The sequence below is a fragment of the Piliocolobus tephrosceles genome, chromosome 13 (assembly GCF_002776525.5).
Source record: "Piliocolobus tephrosceles isolate RC106 chromosome 13, ASM277652v3, whole genome shotgun sequence".
Lineage (NCBI taxonomy): Eukaryota > Metazoa > Chordata > Mammalia > Primates > Cercopithecidae > Piliocolobus > Piliocolobus tephrosceles.
In genome coordinates, this window is record NC_045446.1 from 117,843,730 (window position 1) to 117,865,950 (window position 22,221).

Genomic DNA, 22,221 nt, shown 5'->3' on the forward strand with positions numbered 1-22,221 from the left:
AATCCATATTCCAGGAAACAACACTCACCCTTTAGGGCCCTGGTCAGATCAGACAGCATCGCCTCATTACGGTCTTGTCCGCTCTTCCCCAGGATGCTTTGCTTATACCCACTGTTTTACCAATGCAGCATTCAATAGATTCTAGCCTAGCAGTCTCCTGTCTTGTGAGACGGGAAGCATCTTGAAGGTGGGGACTATTGGATGGATGGTTGAAAATAATAGGCAAAGTACCTTAAACTATTCCCCAGCAGTTTGGTGTAGAACTAACCCTTTGAGATGTTTCTGCAAGGTGGATGTTTTGGCTGTATCCACTGCAGCTGCTGGCGTGGCACTGCCTTTCCTCTCTACCCAGTCCTACATTTCCATTGCTTGGGACCCCAGGGTGGTTCCTTGGAAGCTGTGATCAGTCCCATCCCTGAGCAAGGAGGCAAGACTGATAAAGAACAGATTTCAGTCACAAGATGATGGCACCAGAGCCCCCTCTTGGCCCAACCACCACAGGATCCTGCTCTCAGCTGGACTCCACAGGCCCTTCAGGTCTACGCCCATCAGGAGGAGGCTGAGGACACGCCAAGCCAAGGAAAGGTGACATTGCAGGGAGAATGTACTTTCTGCTCAATTCCACCTTCCTGTCTTAACTTTTCTTATGCCCCAGGCAGCCACAATAAGAGCTAACATTTGTTAAGCACCTACTATGTGCCAAGAAATTTCCTATTCACTTCACATTTATCCTTCATAAAACCTTATTAAGTTGGCACTATGATTATTCCCATTTTACCTGAATCACAGGTATGATGTTAAGCCTGAATCACAAAGCTAGTATGAAACAGAAGAGAGCCTGTTCCTGCAGTCCCCTCCCCACCTAGGCAATGGCAAGAGCTCCGAAATGGCCCTTTCCAACTCCATCTACCACCCCCATCATGCATTTCCCCCAGGTAGCTGATGTTGTCTAGTTGTTAAGATATGTTCATCTGTTGACTCCTGCTACCACCTAAAAAATCAGGAGCCTGACCCAATGCAATCAATCTTATTTGCATTTCAAGGAGCAATCTAGCAATTTAGAATTTTAGAAATTCCACTTTAAAGAGGTTGTTTGCCGGGTGTGGTGGGGCGGTGGCAATGGAGCTGCAAAGTATTTTTAAAAAACGTGCTTTGTCCATGCTCATCAGTCAAATTCTTTCTTTCTATCTGTCTCTGGAGAGAGAAAGGGAGAGGGAGCTTCTTCCATGCCACATGGAGACAAATGGGTTTCAGGCATCTTCTAGTGAAAGGCCAACGTATAGGAAGCATCATTTGTGGTGGTTTCACAGATTTTTTCCCATTGTTATGCTTTATAATTTATATAATTGTATACATATCCTTTTGTGTTTCATACTACATTTAAGAGGATAAAGGACAAAAAGAGATTTAGAAAAGAAAGTATTATATTGAGTAACAAAAGAGATTTAGAAAAGAAAGTATTATATTGAATAACACTCTATCGATAAGAATTTCAATAAACTGAATTTAAGAAACCATCTAGGCACAGTGGCTCACACCTGTAATCCCAGCACTTTGGAAACCAAGGTGAGAGGATCGCTTGAGCCCAGGAGTTCAAGATCAGCCCTGGCAACACAACTAGACCCCATATCTACAAAAAATAAACAAAAGTAGCCAGGCGTAGTGGTGTGTTCCTATAGTCCCAGCTACTCCAGAGGCTAAGGTGGGAGTATTGCTCAAGCCCAGGAGATCGAGGCTGCCATGAGCCAAGATTGCACCACTGCACTCCAACCTGGGCAACAGAACAAGACCCTGTCTCAGAGACAAAACAAAATAAGAGTGGGGATGGATAAAGTCAATAAATTTAATAAATTTATTATTTGAGGGAAATTTATTTGAGAGAAATAAAGTTTCCCTCAAATAATGTCATGGCTCTACCAGTTCCATGGGTAATCCTCTGCCTCTGTAAGCTTCACAAACCCATGATTCCCAAGGAGAAGGAAGAGATGTCAAAATCAGCTTAAAGCATCTTAAAGACATGTCCAGGATGCTCCAGCTGCCCCATGCCCCTCATAAATTTGCCTGTGCCCTCAGTCGATGAAGGAATGAGGAGAACGTTGGAGCTGAGCACTTATGTTCTTAGAATAATCTCCTTCCATTGCTCTGGAATGTCCAGCCCCTGCACTGCCCCAGTATTGAGAGCCAGGGCTTCATCCCAGTGCTTAACTGGAGAAGAAAGGCACCTTCCTGCCACTACAGAGTTCGCCTCTTCTCACCCCTGTGCCAAAAGGTGCCAGGCCAGGCACTGCAACTGGCCACTCAGAAGTTCCCACTTTGCCCTTTCTACCGTCCCTGGGCTGTCTTTGGTCTTTCTTATCAGAGCTGCCCTTAGATGCACTCTGAATAAATCAAGACCCTCACAGGCACCCATGGGCTCTGCAACATTAATGATGGTGACAATGAATGCATGAGCCCAGCAACATTTTAGTAAAGGAGGGTGACATTAGGTAAATCTCCAAGTGGAGCAGGGAACTGGTGCCAGGCTGTGGGAATGGTGCTGGGGGACTCCAGAGCACCCTCCCCATTGGTTCCCACTGGACTCAGCCCAACAACAACTCCTCCTGCACTGCCAGGGAGGGGCCTTCATGACCCTGAGTACTTGGCAGGGTAGAGCTCCACGACAGTTCTCAGTGGCAGTTCACACCCACTGGGTGGGCCATTTGGGTTTTGCATGTCTTCTAATTTATCTGCAGACTCTCGGATGTTACTATTTTAGGCCTCCCATCTCTACCAAGTTTCACCATGACACTGCACACTCATCCCACTCCAGACGACAGAGCAAAGACTCCAAGTGCACTTGGCCTTGCTTGATGCAGCTTCATTGCCATTGCTTGGTTCGTGATAGAAGTTAAAAGTGATCCCCGTTGGCTGTTTCGAGGAGAGGGGTCCCAAAATACTTTGGGAAAAAAAGGGGCAGGCCCACAATGTCCTACCAGGGGCCACCTCAGTAAAGAGTATTCCAAATGTGTTGGTTCTGCCTAATATACTGATTTAGAAATTCCACCACAGGGAGGTTATTTGAGGGGACTGGTAGCTGGAAGGTATTTAAAAGAAACTTGTTTAACCAAATTCTCATCAACCAAATTCTTTCTTTCATCTATCTGGAGAGAGAGAGAGAGGCTGAGAAGCTTCTTTTATGCCAGACAGAGGTCTATGAGTTTAGGATATCTTCTAGTGAAAGGCCAATGTATAGGAAACATCATTTGTTATTTTAATATAAAAACCTCTCTAATCTCTTTTTATAGATTTAATAACTCTCTCTCTTCAGAAGCCCTTATCTAAGTTAATAAAGAGATTGTTTCTCATGAAATATCCTTGTTGGAGGAAAGAAAGCCTTTGAGGAGGAAATATGGAGGCTAGAAACACTATCCAGGATGTCAGTGGGTTTTTTCTTCCTGGTCTCGGGATCCGTAAGATCAAGATGTTTAACATGGGTCAGGTGTGGTGGCTCACACCTGTAATCCCAACACTTTGGGAGGTCAAGGTGGAAAGATCACTTAAACTCAGGAGTTCAAGATCAGCCTAGGCAACATGGTGAGAGTCAATCTCTACATCAAATAAAAAAAATTAGCCAGGCATGGTGGCACGGGCCTGTGGTCCCAACTATTTGGGAGGCTTAGGCACAGAATTGCTTGAGCCTAGGAGGTCAAAGCCTCAATGAGCCAAGATTGTGCCACTTCACTCCAGCCTGACCGATAGAGTGAGGCCCTGTCTCAAAATAAAAATTTTAAAAAGAGGCTTAACATGCCTCTTTGATAAAGTTTAAATTCTTGTATTTGAAATATTCTAAAGAAAAGATGGTAAAAATTGAGTGGGACAGTTACTTTATGTGTCAAAATCCAACACACTCTTTGAAACTTGATTCAATTCCTATCTGCCTCGAGATACATTTTTATTCCTCCTTAAGACTATAGTCTCTTCTCAGAGCCTCACCTCATTTACAGGCTATTTATGGACCTAATTACAGATTACCTTGTGGTCTTTAATTGTGAGTTTTCTCCTGGCTCTTTTCTTCCAGCCCTGTAGATATTCAGTAAATACCATTGAATATTTACTCAATCCTGCTCCAGTGAAGGAAGAACCAGAAGAAATTAGCTCTGGTTGACACAAGAAAAATTAACTTCTTATGTCTCATAAACTAAACTCTGAAAAACGGTATCAGCTAGAATTCTGTGGGATGCTTTAGAGTATAGAAAGCATTTTCATATGCACGGTCTCATTTATTCTCAAAAGATCCCTGTGAGGATCCAGTGTGCTATTTGCTTTTCCAAACTCTTAAATTTAAGAATAATCACACCACTCTCTGCTGCCCCTGCCAAGTATCTACCTTTTACAGAGAGGTTCACTAAGAGGTTCAGAGAAGTTAAGTCATTTGCCTCAGACCACACAGCTCATAATTGACAGAGATGAGAGGCAAAGCAAGGAGTTCTGACCCCTCAGCCCGGAGTTCTTTCCTTTGCCATGAGCCATTTCCCTGTTTGGAATGGATTCATGAGAAATTACGGAATTTCTTCCCATGAAGAATCTTTAAGAGCCCTTGGTAACACCACAAACGATCCTATGCTTGATAAGTTTTAGGTATCACTCTTCCAAAGAGATGAAAATCATTCTTGGTATCATTTTGAAAAATCTTTGAGCTCAAGAAGTCTTTGGCCTTTTGGGCCTGTCTGCAAAATAATTATCAGCCCTGCCCAATATACTAGAGGAGGTTAGAGAGAGGCAGTTTTTTGCTATGAGTCATAATTTCAATTTCTATTAAAATTCTTACATGGCCACATATGCTTTCTCTCAGGCTTTGGGCCTCTGGGCCTGTGCTAATTTGCATGTCTGGTTTAGATAATGTCTGAAGTCCTTCCAGTCTAAAAAGGAGCCTCTGATTCTGTGATATAATAAGTGAGACCACGTTCCACCTACCAAAACTTGATGGTTCTTTTTCTTTTAACGACTGTGCTCTGTCTGATGTGTGGATGCACAGCTCAGGGACTGAAGTGTTTCCTGCTCACCTGCCAGGCCACAAAAGAAGGATTGCTCCTGGCCGGGCGCGGTGGTTCATGCCTATAATCCCAGCACTTTGGGAGACCAAGGTGAGTGGATCACCTGAGGTCAGGAGTTCAAGACCAGCCTGTCCAACATGGTGAAACTCTGTCTCTACTAAAAATATAAAAATTAGCCAGGTGTGGTGGCAGGCGCCTGTAATACCAGCTACTCAGGAGGCTGAGGCAGAAGAATTGCTTGAACCCAGGAGATGGAAGTTGCAGTGAGCTGAGATCATGCCGTCACACTCCAGCCAGTGAGCCGAGATCGCACCATCACACTCCAGCCTGGGGCACAAGAGCAAGACTTCGTCTCAAAACAAAACAAACAAACAAACAAAAGAAGTAGTGCTCCTTCAGGATGAAGTTACCTGTCTACTTCTGCTACACTGGCCCCAGAAACTTGTCCTTTCCTGCAAAGTACTTCAGACATAGGTCAAAAGGCAAATCGTGGGAAGTGCTGGGATTTAAAGTTTCTTGATTTGAATGGCCATTCTAATTCAACGTGAATCCAAGACCTCAGACTTGACAATCGTCTGATTCGAAATATGCGAAAAGTGCTTGAGTCTTTAAAAGATGGGGTTCATCTCACCTTTCACTATTCCTCTCCCAAACGTCAAAGAGATGCTGTCAAGTTTCTTAGCTAACTTTGCTATCCTACAACATAAACAACTCTCACTCATACAAGAACTAATGAAAAGGAATTGGCTTTCCAGAGGGACTTTGAGACCAATGTCGGGCAATCTGTCACTTTTCAAAATAAAATTATGGAAGTATGTAGAGCTCTGTTTTCATAATGTTAGATCAAGTCTTTGCTCAAATTATATGTTTTCAGAGAAGCCCTCCCATCCCTGCACTGCCTATTTCCCTCCTCTGGTTTTCTCTTCTTCATAGCATTCATCACCTTCTAATATACAATGTAATCTACTATTTGTCTTGAATGTCAGCTCCACAGGGGAAGGACGTTTGTCTAGCCATTGTTGTATTCTCAGCACATAAAAGTGTCTGGCACGATAGTAGACATTCAGTAAAACTTTGTTGAATGAATAAATGTGTGGTGGGACATAAGGCATTGATTAAATCCAGTAAGTTGGTGACAGTGAGGGGCAAGAATGAGTTTTTGAGAGGAACAAAGGTGATTAAGATACAGCCCCTCTTCCTAAAGATGATCACCTAGCAAGGGACACAAGTGTACAAAGAATTACACTCAAAGGCTAAGCGGGACATGGGCAGTAGACACAAGACAACTCACCAGCGAGCCTTGACCTGCAGAACTTTGAAAGCAAAGGACATACAAGCTGAATGTTACACAGACACAAGAGTGTATCACCTATGGCCATGGAGAAGAAGGGCAACCTCACTGTCAACATTGCAACCATGAGGGTCAGAGCAGGGCAGAGGGGGTTGTGCATAAACCGCCTCTCATTTATCCTCAAGCCTGATTACCTAAGTGAACTGTTATGTTTTCTTTTTCCTACCTAGAATCCTCTTAAACCAGAGGCAGATTTGACCTAAGAGGTATGCAATTTAGTTGCGTCTACATGGCCCAATATGGAAGGAAATTTTGGCAAACACCCAGTTAATCTAGTCAGTATGAATTGCTTTTCCACATGAGGCTGGCCCCAAAATCCCACTTTGAGGCCTTATCAAAATAAATAGGTCATTTAGACATCTGTGTCACTCAGACACAGAGCCTGTGGGAGAAATGAAATAGAAGAAGGGCCCAGCCTCAGCAGGGAGCCTCACGTGGCCATGGCAAGGCTGTGCCCAGCAAATGTGCCACTTCACTCTCCACGCTTTTCATATTTAAAAGTCAGCCATTTCTTCCAAGCCTTTTCCTCCTAGGTCTTTTTTTCCCTTTGCCCATCTAATATCTTCAACAGTACCTCCATTATGCTCCACGCAGCAGGGTCGGCTCCGAGGCAGAGGGGCTGTTGGATTCCAGGACAAGATCCTTAAGCAAAGGAAACCTGATCCAGGATGTTTTTTCCCTGTGAGTTCCAAGTTTGGGGAAAGCGTTCCTTGGATATTTTCCTTCTTCCAAGGTCTCAGTGGATGCCAAGCTCCTCTGTTGCTCTTTGGGATGTAAGATGCCACTGAAGTGAAGGTTGAATAGCCCCGCTAGAATGGTGGGATGCAGTGAGGACTTGGTCCTGAGCTTCAAGGCCAGGTGGGCAGAGACTCTGGCACCTGACAGTAGGGGAGGAAGGAGGATGCTGGGTAATGCCTACGCCTAACATCCAGGCAGACCACCCATAGCCATCAGCTCTGTCTGTCTTCTGGGTTGGGATTTCTCAAACCAGGGTCCAGGATAATAATCCACCTCTTCTTTTAAAAGAAAGCCATGATTTATTTTATTTTATTTTATTTTTATTATTATTTATATATATATATATATGTGTGTGTATATATATATATATATATATATATATATATATTTTTTTTTTTTTTTTTATTTTTTTTGCTTTGGAGACAGGGTCTCACTTTGTCATCCAGGCTGGGGTGCAATAGTGTAATCATAGCTCACTGCCGTCTTGAACTCCTGGCCTCAAGTGATCCTCCCACCTTGGCCTCCCAAAGTGCTGGGATTACAGCCATGAGCCACCACACCCAGCCTGAGAGCCAAACTTTATTTAAATTTGGGAATCACTGTTCTAGGAGCACAGAAATAAAACTGTCCTTCCTCCTTTATAGCCCCCAGGCTTCTCTTCCTTTTCAAGGCCTTCCTCAATGAACGTGGTAACCTCATCTCACCAAGATAAGCATGGTAGAGGGGCAAGCAGGATTGGATAGACTACATGTATATGGTGTGTATTTTTAAAATCACCATTTAGCACATGTTTATTTAATCCTCATAGCAACCGTAGAAAGCACTTGTTATTAATGCTTTTCAGAGAAGCAGAACTGGAGGTTCAAAGCAGCAGAGCAACATGACCAAGGTCACTCCACAAGGCCAATGTCTGCCACTGGGATTTCAATCCCAGGTTAACTGATCGTTCAGTCCCATCTCCTAACTGCCAAATAATCCCCAGGCCCACCAGAGAGAAAGGATTCTTTCATGATGACATCCTAGGCCCTTCGTCTACTTTGCCTCGGGGCAGGGCTGAGGGTGGGGACTTGAGGAGCAGAGACTGCAGCAGACAAGAAGCTGGTCCTGAGCTGTGGGTTGGGAAGGTTCGGGCGGCACAGTAGGTCTGGCGGGTGGAGCGCAGGACGAAGGAACGCTTAGAGGAGAGCAGCTTCTGCAGGGTTGGTGTCTGGGAGAGGCTGCTCCTCCCCAAAGACTGGACCTATTAGAAGTACAGAACCTCCGACGGAGACGGGGTTTTAGGGGGTCACCTAGTCCAGCCCTTGACCAGGACATGTCATAACCTGTCGGACAGCCCAACGACAAAGACCACTGCTCACCTGTAGGTTCTTCCCTGTCAGAGTCAGAGTGAATCTTCCTCCTCGTGGGCGTAGCTCTCTGAGGAAGCTGAGGGCTTTGGGTCTCCGGGCTACCATTGATTTGAGCATTTCTCCTGTGCATCTTCATTCTTTCAAGAAAGGATGTCTGGTTCTGGCTACCAAAGGCCCCTGCTCTGCTGGGAGCATGAGCAGCCTTGCCCATTGCTTGGCTCGGCTGAAAGGTCTGCATTCAGAAGCCAGGATTTCCAAGGATAAACAGGATTAGGTGCTGCCAGCCTTCTCAGCGGCAACCAGAAATTCAATGAGAAGTTTTGGGGAAAATTCATCTTTTTCCACCCAGCCATTGAGAGCAAGGTTTTATGACACAGGGGATGAAGAGAGAGGCTTTTGTGGGCTGATGTCGCTGTGTTGCTGGCCTCCAGTCAGGTCACAAGGTGGAGTGCTGCATGCCGGCGGGGACGTTTGGGCTTTCAGACAGCTGAGGCATCAGAGCTGAAGGAAGTATCTTCCCAGAGATGTCTGGCCATATTTCTAGGACCAGGTTAAAAGCTTCACACAGAAGCTGAGTTAACACTGGTATGTCTATGAGAGGGTCATGTCCAGAAACAGCTTTCTCCTTCCAACAGAGACTTCGTAGGAAAAAAATCTCCATGCTCATATTTCTCTACCCCAGGAGGCTCTCCTGGAATCTAAGAGGCCATTTAGTGTCAAATTCTGCCCCACCAAGCATCACATAATGGTGATACTGTTAAGGACATCATATATGTGAGGCTGAATTATCCACAATGGCTGGCAATGTCTTCATTCTCCAGAATGAGGCTCTGGCCTCTTTGCTTTGGCAAGAGTTGATCTCAGGACTGCCTGAAACCAGAAACTCCAGGCAAAGCTCTTTGGGTCACTCTTCTGAAAAGGAATCACAGTAATAAGATCTGTTATCTTGGTACTCTGTAAAGCCAAGGTGTCGGCCTTCACTACGGTGAAAAGTGAGTTTGTCAGAACCAGTGTGATTGTCTGCTGATTAAGCCATCTGCCACCATGGAAATGGATGGAGATTGTCAACTGGTGCACTGGTGCCGACAGGCACATTTTTACATACTAGGCCTTTGGCTGCCACCTCAAGTTTGTCTTTCCAGAAGTCCGTTCTTGGGAGGCAGACTCCAGACACCACATTCTAGAGGGCCTCCATGCACGCTCAGGCTTCTTCTCACAGCAAGCTCACCCCTCCTAAGCCGCACTCCATGCGCTGACGGGCGGTTGGGGCAGGAGCTCTCATGTAGCTCTGCAAGGGGGTTTGTGTGGGGATGTGAGCCACTGGGTCGGCTCCCTGGTCCAGACTTCTGCATTCAGGATATAGACATAGCTCTGTGTGTATGTTGGGGACTGGAGATAACCACACTGCTGAATTTTTCTTGAGTGACTTTTAGTAGGAAAAAAAAAATGAACCCTCTCTTCAACAATGACGTTGTTAAAAACACACAAAATGCACATCACTTCACCAAGCAGCATTCAGGCCTTGATTTCCCTGTGGGAACAAGCTTTTAGCCTATGCCTCATAAATAGGTGGATTGTGATCCACTCTACTCAGAGGGGACACAGGAGTGATGCAGTCTTTACCCCTTAATACCCCAGATGGAAATCTTATGCCAGAGGCTTAATTTAGTGAAGTCAGGGTAGGAGCACTGGGTTCTCTTCAACTAGTGATATCATGAACAATAAGAAGAATTATGTATATGTAGCAAGTAGGAGAAAATATTGGCCAAGTTTATCTATTCATTCAACAAATACTTACAGTCTACTAACTCTGTGTGGGGGCCTGTTCTAAGTGCTTGGATATATCCGACCCAACAGACATCCCTACTCTTACGGACCTGATGTTCAGGAGGGAGGGGGATATGAACCATAAACGACAAACACTAATTAATTACTGATTAAATTATGCGATAAGTGGAAATAGAAGAGCAGAGGAAGGAGGATGAGGGAGTTGCGGGGAGGAGGGAATTAATGTGGATTTGGGAGGCTGCCCGACATGTTTCTGGGTCTGAATTTTTTTGGTCTATGACACAAACCATATTCTTGATTGCTAACATCCACTGAGGCCGCCTCTGTGCTGGGCACTCTGCTGGGTGTTTACTTGGGTATCTCATTTACTCTGCAAGACTGGCCTGGTTCTTCATACCCCTAGGGCAGAATGCAAGACTTTAGTTCTTGGCCTTCTGCATCTTCATGCTTTTTGTTTGGAGCAGAAATTGCTCTGAAAATGCTGGTTTTAACTTAAATCTTACATTGACCAGACGTCTCTTCGAGCCCCAGAGCCTACGGAGTGCTTTTGTTAAAACCTAGAGCCAATGGGCTCAGGCTGTCCTTTGTGCAGCCAGGTACCAGTGGGAGGATCTTCCATGCAGTTACTTGGGAATGAAAAAGAAATGACAGGGAGGCCTGCGGTCTTTGCTACTCTGACTCCACAGGCTGCTGGGATGGACGCTGGATGAAGACACCAGCTTAGGGCATGGCCTGTTGCTATTTATGACTCTATTACTTCACAGTGAGAGCACAGTTCAGGCTGAGTGCTGGGCGGCCTCTGTGTTTCTGTCACTTCCTTTTTTCACCTATGTGAGGACTGTAGCACTGGTTGGGACTTCCAAAGTCCTGTTAGCCAGGCTTCTGCCATCAGGTGGGCCTGTGGACACACTGCCCCATCAAACGCTGCCTCCTTCCTAAGGCCCTGGGGCATCACAGAAAGATGGGGCTGCCAAGCCACTGCTCTGATAAGGCACACCTTCAACCAGGCTCCATCACTCAGAGCTACGGGAAAATCCCATGGTCATCTGCCCTCTGTTGGTGACAGGGAATTCTGTCATGCCTTCAGATTTTTGCATGTCTGCTCTGTCCCTGGAACTAGAATAAGAGAACAGGGAGAAAAGCTGATAAGAAGTCAGTGATAACTATAGCCATGGCCATAATTTAGGCCCCAAAAAATAATAATTTTGAGTGGTTACCAGATAGCTTTCAGAGAGGGTTGAAGCCTTCAGTACACTAATGATTGAGCAGAAAAAATGTTTAGAAAAACTTGAGACAGATTTTATCCATGCAGTAAGTCAGAAGTCAAGTCAGAAGTTCAGATGACATATACGATTCCTGGAATTTAGTGATTTTTTTTTTCTTTTTGTTTGAGTCTGTCACTTCTCTTCTACTTTCTGTACTGCTCCCACTAGAATGATCTCCTTCCCCCAGGCCCTGGGATCCACCCCACATACCACCACAAGCTCATTCTTCACCACACCCTGTTTTCTAGCATGGCTGCGTGCACAAAATCTCCCTTAGTTCCCACTGCCTGCAGTGCCAAGGTCACAGAGTTTACTGAGCTACCATCAGCAAGACCTTGAACATGCCTCGGCCCTCTCTTCTCTCCCTCTACATTGCTCTCCTTCAGTGGTACAGCTCCTCCCATGGCTGTCTCTAGACCTCACCTTGACATCTCGCCACCCACCTCTGCCTTGTTCCTGCCTGATACACTCCCCTCTCTCAGCCCTAGTTCCACTCACCTCTCCCTCAACCTCCAGGAGCCCTCTGTGTTTCCTCCACGCCTTAGGCACATGACCCGTGTTTCCTCACAATCGCAGTTACCCTCTCATACTCACATGCAAGGACAAGAAACGTGTTTCCTATTACTTCACACCCACTCCCTGGCCATGCACACAATGCAGTGTAGAAGTTGGTCCCAAATCTATTACCGGAGGCCTAAGCAGCAGCCTCCTCCTGCTCAAAGAAAAATGTTCTGCCACTGCCAACATTGCACTTCCTCAGCAAGACATCTCAGAAAATGCCCATCAGAGCCTTCCACCTCATTCCAAGCTTGCAAACAAGCTGGTTTTTCATTTGTCTTGTTTGTTTTTAAGCAAGAAGCATCCCTTTAGAGGAGGAATTAGGAAAGAAAAAAAAAGTCAAACAAAAACAAAAACAGGAGTGGAGCTTTGCCTCTCTCTTTTGTCCCCTGCCTTGCCCTTCCTCCCTATCCCATCCCCCTCACTTTCTGTGTTGCTTTTCATGCCAGTTGCTAAAGACTGTAATTTTAAAACTGAACTGGCTTTTCCAGAGCCTTGAGGAATGTGCATCTGCACGTGGATTTTTCCACAAAAAAAAGTCCCTGTTTTTTGGATCTTCTTAGCCAGAAACAATGAGGCCAGGCAATCAGAGTCCACCCATCTCCCAACTCTTATTCTAATTTGTTTGAGAGGCTCAGAAGGGGCTGAAGAGCATGTTTTGTGTTTCACCCTGTCAGACTCTTGTTTGATGAGGTTTGTGCTCCATTTGTTCAGATGGTTTTTATGGTTTCTTTGTTGTTCATGGAATGACTTTGAAAGTCATAATTCTGTATCCTCAAGCTCCTCTGCTATTCCTGCTCAATGTCTCAATGGGACTCCACCACAAGAAAGGGAAGGAAGAAGTTTCCAGCTAGTTAGTTAATCAATTTCTGAGCACGTTTATGGAAGCATGTGGAATCTTTCAAGAAAGAGGTTACGATCACAGAAGTTCACATTTGAGGAGTATTCTCCAAGACAATCGAGAAGCAAGCCCTTAGTCATGCCCAGGTGGGGAGCAGGTCTCCATCCACTCATTTCCTGATCCAGCCCCTCTCCCAGCCACATTTCTGGCCTCTTCCCTTTCTCTGTGATCATCAGCTCAGTCCTCTCCACTGTCAATAGAAAAGCCCGAGAGCCCTCAGAGAGCCTGGAATGTGCTCCCACCCCTGTGATGTCATCCCACATCATCCATGTCCTGAAATCGGGGACTGGAGTTGGCCCCCAGGAATGTCATGGCCCTGGGCTTTGAGACACTCTTTTTATGGGCCTTTCACCCAGTCCAGATCTTGCCTACTCTTCAGAGCTGCTTGAAGGATTTTGCCTCAGAACTATGGACATTTAAAAAATGTCTAACCTTGTGTCAGTTTATATTTGTAGAAAGCTTCATAAGGTGCTTTTCCATATGTTATCTCATTTGGTCATTTCCACAACCCCGTAAGGTAGATAAAACATAAATTTTTATTTCCACATTAAAGAAAATTGAAGCCCAGAGGAGACTTTTGATTTATCCCAGGTTTCACAACAAATAGTGTCAGGGAGAGAAGTTGAACCAATCCTCTGACTTCACATTCAGGGTTCTTCCCATTACTTTGGCTCCCAGATCTTCTCAAAGAGCGTTAAGGTTCTTTCCGCCACCCCAACCCCAGGGGGTGAGTACATTTCCAGAATTTAGGGATGCTTTAAAAGCCATTGCTGAAGTGAATTTTATTTCTCCTGATCACTACAGATAATGCTCATGCAACTTTTCTGAGGAGCAGGCGATGCTAATGTACCCCTATTTGTTATTGTTCATTAGACCCTTCTTATGACTCAGTCAGAAGAGGAGCGTGGGGCAATAACATGAATTCTGGCCTCAACAAAAGTAAGTAAATGTCTGATAATTCTTTGGAGGAAAGCATGTTTCTGAGGACGGGGTTGGAGAACAGGATCATAAGATACAGGAGAGCAGCAAACATTTGTTTCCCTGCTTTTTGAGTAGACATCAAAATTATTTGCCAATTTAGGGCCTTTCCATGATACCCAGTCCTTGAAAGATGGTATGAGATTTTCATTTAGATTTTTGAGTTTTGTTTCATTGCACTCAGTTTTAGAACATTGGAAGTTTGAAGGTTTTCTTGAGACAAGGTTCTATACCAATGAATGGCCACTGTCACTGGCTGTGGCTTCTGTTATTTAAATCAAGATAATGACTCTCTATAACTTTGCTCCCCTAACTGTTGAGGCTAAGTCATACCAATTTCCCCATCCCCCTTGATACTGGGTAGACTTCAACATATCATCACTTGGTGGAGAAATTGATGTCTCAGACCCCCGCCATCTTCTCCACATCTTCCATCCCTGATGAGGAGATGCCGGGGGAATCTGGGACATCAATTTCTCCACCAAGTGGTGAGATGATGGCATGTCGAAGTCTACCCAATATCTCCCATTAAGGGAATAAGGGGCAAGAATGACTCATGAACTCTTGTACCAGAAATCAATCTTGCCATGCCTAGGAAGCAAAATATGAAGCACATGAGCAGGTGGTAAAGGGAATTCTTTCAAGAAAGAGGTTGGGGTTACAAATTAATGCCCAAACAATAACCAAGACCCCTTCCAATTATGCGTATTAATTATTTACTTACTCTGCACATGACATTTGGCAATATAAGATTCACAAAGATGAATCAGACATGCACTGGTCCCATAAGCGGGAGAAAGAAACCACGCACACACAGAACTCTTTTCATCTGGTTGGTATCAAGGAAGGCTTGTGGACCTGGTAGCACTTGAGTCAGCTCTGGAAGGAGAGGCAGGATTTGGACCTGTGGCAGTGTGGGCTGGGGAAGAAATCAGCTTGGCATGTCTGACAGTCAGAGAGGACCTCAGGTTCCTGGAGTTTAGGATGTGTGATGCAGAAGAAGTCTGGAAAGGTAAGAAACAGAATCGTAAATGATGCTATGAAGATAGGCCTTAGTTCTTTAGGCAATGAGGAGTCACAAAGGTTTTGAACAGTGGCTTGCATGGTGGATTGTGGGGAGAGAGAAGAGTAATGAGGACACCAGTCAGACTAAGCCACAAACCATGCAAGAAGCAACACAGATCTGCAACGCAGAAGTGATCGTGGGAATGGAAAGGGTGTGTGAGAGATACCAAGGAGGAAACTCACAAGACAGGGACACCACGAAGCATCTGATCTTTGCTCAGATGTCACTTTCTCAGTCAGGACTTATCCAACTTTCCGATTTGTAAATGAAATCCACAGCCTCAGTACCATCAGTGATGCTCTACTGTTGGTTTACTTTTTAAAAATTTGAACATGAAAAGGTGACATTTGAGCAAACACAAAATTTTAAGAATTTTAAAATGTGTTTGTTGTTGTCTCTCCCATTGGATTGCAAGTTTTACTAGGAATGGCTTGTTCATTCCTGAATCTCCAGCATGGAGAACAGGGCCAGCACGTAGCAGATTCTAGGTAAATGTTTCTAAAACAAGATGAATAAATGAGTCAGTGGAGAGTGGTTGAAGGAATGAGTGAGAAAGCGTATCTGTCAAGACATCTCACTCCCTTGGGGGAGCTGGGTCCTACTCACTGCATCTCTTTCCCTCTTGCCACAGGTCCTCCCCTTGGAGGGGCACAAACGATCAGTAAGAATACAGAGCAACGGCCCCAGCCAGGTACCTGCCCGGGATATGTAATCTCTCCTTTGCTTCCTGCACAGTTGTTGATTCCACATGGTCAACTGATGGAGGCTTTAAACAATATACCACATATGTTCTCTCTTATTTCTCTCAAAGAGGGTCTATCTTTGACCCTAATAGGCCTGTGAACGAAGTAACAGGTACTGAAATCAAGTAGAGACTTGTTAAATATCAAAGGTGAAAGGAACTTGAAGATGAACTGTTCCAATGCTTTATTTTGTTAAATAAAGAAACTGAGGCCCAGCGAGGTGAAGTGACTCGCTAAAAACCATACAGCTGGTTAATGAAAGAAATAGAGCTATAATCCCAGACCCCCCAATTCCTGTCCAAGCCTTTTATACTTCACCAAACCTTACTTTCAGAAATATCCCCACCCTGTGCTGGGTCGGCTTAACAATTAAGGCAGAGGAACTTTTAAAGCCGTAGACTTGGAGGCTCCGTATTGGAGAGGAACTTGGAGATTTCTGGGTCTATCATACCCTCACCTCTACCTTACTTGTGCTTATAGTAAAACAGGGCATTGACTCTCTAGCTGGGCCCAATTCCACTATCTGACCCAAAGTCCGCCTCCTGGAATTTCTGCTCAAGCTTTGCTTTCTGGAGAAGCCTTTCTCCTGCTTTCTCCGAAATCCTTTGCGTATCTGAAGACAGCTGCTGTGCCCAAGCCCCAGCTCCTCTCTCTATCTTCTTATGTGATGCAGCTGAGATGAAGTTCTGAACAAGTCATTTGCTTTGGGGTAGGCAAACATTGTTCTACATCTCCACAGAAGGCAGAGCAAGAGAAAATCAACTGACATTTCACCTGGAAGGTTAAGAAAAAATTTGCTGACTGTGGATCATAAGTCAGATGTAGAGAGTTTTAAAGACTGTCCAATAACAACAAAATTATGCATTAGGCATCACCTGCCAAAAATACTTTAGTTATCATATCAATGATGTGGATGAGAAAGGATGGTCTCAATGGGCTTAAGGACCCTTGAGGTTAATTTATGGTTCTAAGTAGAAACCCAAAAATCATATTGGTATTTTTAAAATTGTAATTATAGTTGAAAAAAATAGCAAAATTGCACAAAATACATGACAATTGTGCCAAGTCGAGACCCAGCTCTCTACCATGATTTCCTCAACTAACGAAAAAGGAGATAAACCTCTCACCTAAACCAATATTGCAAAGACTTTTTCATGGCTAAATGAACACATATGTTTTGAGTAAACTGAGATTTTTAAGAATAGTCATTCTATAGCTAAAATACAAACTCCGGTTTGTGCTGACATTTCTAAGTTTCAAATCACAGAGTGTTATACTAGAAGAAAACTGAGGAATCCAGTAGCCCAACCCACTCATTTGGCAGATGAGAAAACTGATTCCCAGAAATTGTCCAACAGGTTATTTGTTTATCACATAGCTGCTGCTGAAACCCAGGCTGCTTGGTTTCTAGGCACGTGTTTTTCATGCTACCTTTTAAAAAACAGATGAATAAGGTTGTTAGTATTAGGTAGAGCTATGAAAGACCAGTAACCATGAGACCTTCTTTAAGCTCATGGAGTCAGCTGTCCGTTGTATCATTGAATATTAGCCAGTTCCTTTCCAAATGTTTTCACTGTTTTGCCTTGGGTAATGACAACATAATCTGCACATTTTAGATGCCAAATAAGAAAAAGTAATCCTGTTCCTATTCTTTGTTGTTTCTGTAATTATTGAGATGAAGACCAAAGATGTCATGAAGATCTTTGAGATCTGCAAATAAAAGCAGTAAAGTTTTCTGAAATCAGTCTTTCCCGTGATCTTGAAATAAAACTATAAACCCTTATGGTTTTCTTATGGCGGTTGTCATATTTTTAGTAACACTGCAGCAAATTTCCTTTTTTATTTCCTTAGATCCATATCAGATCCTGGGCCCGACCAGCAGTCGCCTAGCCAACCCTGGTGAGTTTACCTTGGCCTGCAAGCCTTTTTTTTGCCAGAATGTTTCGTAGCTTTGTGAAGTCACAGAGACTTCTGTCCAGACACCTGAGTGGGGAGTAACATACGCCTCTTTCCTTGAAATGTTCAGTATCTGTTTCTGGAGCATGTGAACAAGAGGTCAGGGCTTGTTATGAAGTGTCAAGGTTCATCAGCTGAGGATGCTTCTGGGAATAAACACTTTAGCACTGCATATGTGCACTTAGGTGTAGCTAAGTAATAAGTGGCACAGGTAGGCGTTTCAATTGGAGAAAATGGGCAAGAAAGAAAAAGAAGACAACTCCACTCAGCTCTCTGTTGTCTCCCACATGCAAGGCACAAATTAATAAATATTCCAAAGTGCTTTATTTGTGATTTTAGAAAGTGTTGCTGAGTTATCTGGCCTTATAAAAAAAGATGTGTCCCGGAAAAGTTGCAGATATAGTCAATTTGACCTTGTATTTTAAAGATTTAGTATCAAAAATAACTCTCAAGAGGATCCTTCTAAACCAAGTCCATCGAGATTGGGAGCTAGCAGGCTCTTGCAGTAGTGTGGTCCCCTCACCCTCCCATCCCAGGGACTCTCCCTACCCATTCCTTCATGCCTGGACATTCCTGCCAGAGGACAAAGAAGCCACCCAGCATATTCTGGGTATTTTTCTCTCTGCACAAGTTCTCTGCAGAACTTAGAGCTGCAAGCCAAGCTGTAGGACCTGCCAGGGGCCAAAAGCTAAAGCTCGTGAGGCAGCTTCTCCCAATGACTCCCACAGTCATGCCTTGCCCCTGACTCTTTATTGCTGAAAGGGAATTCCCTGGGGGACCTGACCACTAATTAGAAATCAGACAGTGGTTCAGGCCTTTCTAGATGAAGAGATTCAAAAGCCTTACCAAAGGGGTTGAGGGAGGATGTCGCTCACCTAAGATCACACAGCTAGTTCTGGGCAGAGGTTGCACCTCACTTCCCACATTCCATTTACCAGGCCTTGGGGCAAAGCATCTTAGGATCTAACCTGGCTTATGATACCCGTCTCCAAGGCAAGCAGAAAGGCAAATCAACAGTGAGAAGAAGGGCTTGTCAGGTCGATCCCCATGTCAAAGGAAACAAAAGGTTTCTTTAAAAGGATGAGAAGCTCCCTGCATTTAGGGAACTGGGTTCTGCCTTCTCTGGACTGAGGTGTTCTGTTCTCTCCCGTTTGCCTCACGGCCTGCAGGAAGTGGGCAGATCCAGCTATGGCAATTCCTCCTGGAGCTGCTCTCCGACAGTGCCAACGCCAGCTGTATCACCTGGGAGGGGACCAACGGGGAGTTCAAAATGACGGACCCCGATGAGGTGGCCAGGCGCTGGGGCGAGCGGAAAAGCAAGCCCAACATGAATTACGACAAGCTGAGCCGGGCCCTCCGATATTACTATGATAAAAACATTATGACCAAAGTGCACGGCAAAAGATATGCCTACAAATTTGACTTCCATGGCATTGCCCAGGCTCTGCAGCCACATCCGACCGAGTCGTCCATGTACAAGTACCCTTCTGACATCTCCTACATGCCTTCCTACCATGCCCACCAGCAGAAGGTGAACTTTGTCCCTCCCCATCCATCCTCCATGCCTGTCACTTCCTCCAGCTTCTTTGGAGCCGCATCACAATACTGGACCTCCCCCACGGGGGGAATCTACCCCAACCCCAACGTCCCCCGCCATCCTAACACCCATGTGCCTTCACACTTAGGCAGCTACTACTAGAAGCTTACTCATCAGTGGCCTTCTAGCTGAAGCCCATCCTGCACACTTACTGGATGCTTTGGACTCTACAGGACATATGTGGCCTTGAAGAGAAGACAAAACTGGATGTTCTTTCTTGTTGGATAGAACCTTTGTATTTGTTCTTTAAAAACATTTTTTTTAATGTTGGTAACTTTTGCTTCCTCTACCTGAACAAAGAGATGGATCATTCCATGGGCCAGTATGCCAGTTTGAATTCTCAGTCTCCTAGCATCTTGTGAGTTGCATATGAAAATTACTGGAATGGTTATGTCATGGTTCTGAGAAAGAAGCTGTACATTTTCTTTATGTTTTTATGACCAAAGCAGTTTCTTATCAATACACGGGTCTCATTAGGGGTTCAGTACGACACAGAATCATAGACTTAACCAGTCATGTTCTGGTTTGAGATTTAGTGAAAATAGAGGTGGGAAGCTTATAATCTAATTTTAGGAGGACCGAATTCAGTGGATGGCAACTGGAACATTGATTGTAAGGCCAGTGAAGTTTTCACCCAACTGGAATTTGATGGAAAGAAGGTGTGTGTGTTTAAGTCATCAAGGGCATTGCAGAATCCCCCTCAGTGGACAGTATGCACTCAACTGACCACTCTCTCTAGAAATAGTCAAGATATGAACTAAGAAATTTTAATGCAAATACATACATTCCTGAAAGACGGGGAAGTAAATAACTATTTTTTTTTAAATGATGACAGTGGGTCCCAGAACTTGGAAAAGTTGTAGGGATTTCTAAACTCAAACAGATTCGCAAGCGCTGTGCGCTTGTCAGACCATCCGACCAGGGTCAACCAATCAGAAGGCAACTTACTGTATAAATTATGCAGAGTTATTTTCCTAGATCTCACAGTATTAAAAATAAATAATTAAAAATTAAGAATAAATAAACGAGTTGACCTCGGTCACAAAAGCAGTTTTACTATTGAATCAGTCGCTGTTATTTTTTTTTTTTAAATGTAATTTGTACATCTTTTATCAATCTGTACATTTGGGCTGTTTGTACGTTTTTATAGCTGGTTTTTAAAAAGCATAATATGACTATTGCTGAAAAGGAAACAGGGCTGTTTAAGTCACTGACTTACGAGAAAGCAAAGCACTGGTACAGTTATTTAACAGGCATACACAAGCAAGGAAAGATAATCCATTTAGACCTTTAATGCTTTGGAAATGTGTGTCACAGTACTGCAATAATCACAGCTCTGGGAAAAACAACAAAACTTTCCCTTGTGGAGAGGAGGGATTTTCCTGCTCTATATATGCAACATATTTTTAGACATTAAAATATATATAATTTTGCAGGTAATTGTTGACTTTTTTAACTATATGAAGTGTTAAGCTGACAACTGTCAATGAAGACCATGTTGTAAAATAATTTGACTAAATAAATGGTTCCTTCTCTCAGCGCTGAGGACGGTTTTCTTATTTGCCGCCCCCGTTAGGTCAAAGGGTTTTTTTTCTGGGGAACTTTCCTATTTACTTCCTGCACTATCCAGAATTTTTCAAATGTACGTACTGCAGTGCAGCAGACGGTATAAAATCAATGTGGTTTTTCATTGTTGTTGATGATGTTTGTAGTGTTTTTTCCTGTGTGGTATTTAAATCTTCCTCTAGCCTAAAAGGGTTTTATAAAGTGGCAGCCAAGGCCACGGATAACCTGTATGTAAGGAACAGAGCAAAGCGAGCTGGTCTATCCAGACGTGTCTGTGAGATTTAACTCTGCAGCCTCCCCGGGGCACTTCAGACCCAGGTGGCCCCCTTCTGCTACTCCCGCAGAGAATGAGCGCCCTGCTTCCCTCAGGTCTCAGACCAGGATTTTATGGCTCATGCAGATTTTTAAGGTCATTTTTCTTCCCAAGGAAGAAACTTGCCTCCAATTGCTTCACTATTAGGTAGCTTGTTTTCATTTTCTCTATTTTACAATGAAAAGAGCGAGACCTGGGAAGTCCTTGATTTGCAAGGAATTCGACTCATAGCATTGGTAATCCTAGAACCTTCTTTGGGTAACACTGAGTACCTTCAAGACAACGTGTCTACCTAAATGAAACGGGATGTGTTTCAGAACAATGGTCTCCAATTTTTTTTTTAATCTTGCATGCTGCCATTTAAAAAGTTGTGTAAAGCACATATTCTCAACATATGCACATTGATTTATAAATCATATATACAAACTGTTCCATTATTCTTCATACTAGAAAACAAATACAAAATAGAACATTTTAAATGGTGTTATAAAAATAAATTGAAACGAAAATTCTACTGTTTTCTTCCTATTTTTCTCTATACGGAACATCCTCTGCTGTTAACTCTCAAAACAAAGAAGTTAGTCTTTAGTGAAGAAAAGTGTGTGTGCATGTACTGGGTTTCTAGTGACTTCTAAGAAAGGAGAAAATTAAAACTTGGTATTAGTGGCCCAAGCATAGAAGGAGGAATGATGAAGGCCAGGTGTGTGTAAGAACCATCTAGCTGAATTCTTTTGCAGATCTCCATCTCAGCCACGCAATTTCCCCATCAATTTTGAAATCTGCAAAGTATTCATTAGGGAAAATGGAGGCATATATTTCTGAGTGCTGTAAGAAGATGCTCAGCCCATTAGTTCATCCTTTTAAAGGTTTTCTTTATGTGTCCTACTCAAACACTGGCTCAGGCTCATCTTCTCTACAGAGTCATCGAGCTTCAGCCAAATCTCGCCCCCTGAATATGTTCCACAGTGATTTGTCCTACGCCTCAGAAGCCGGCCCACTCGCTGACAGGACTGAGGCAC

At 44.0% G+C, this 22,221-nt stretch overlaps 1 protein-coding gene across 1 annotated transcript in view; it reads left to right on the forward strand.

The window, feature by feature from the left end:
- The window catches only part of FLI1 (Fli-1 proto-oncogene, ETS transcription factor), a 119,721-nt gene extending 98,005 nt beyond the window's left edge, over positions 1-21,716 (forward strand). Inside the window, exons 6-9 of the mRNA XM_023208624.3 lie at positions 13,857-13,922; positions 15,659-15,718; positions 17,622-17,669; positions 18,896-21,716. Coding sequence (XP_023064392.1) covers positions 13,857-13,922; positions 15,659-15,718; positions 17,622-17,669; positions 18,896-19,425 — 704 coding nt within the window. The 3' untranslated portion in view covers positions 19,426-21,716. The remainder of the gene's footprint in view (positions 1-13,856; positions 13,923-15,658; positions 15,719-17,621; positions 17,670-18,895) is intronic.
- The last annotated feature ends 505 nt before the right edge of the window (positions 21,717-22,221 follow it).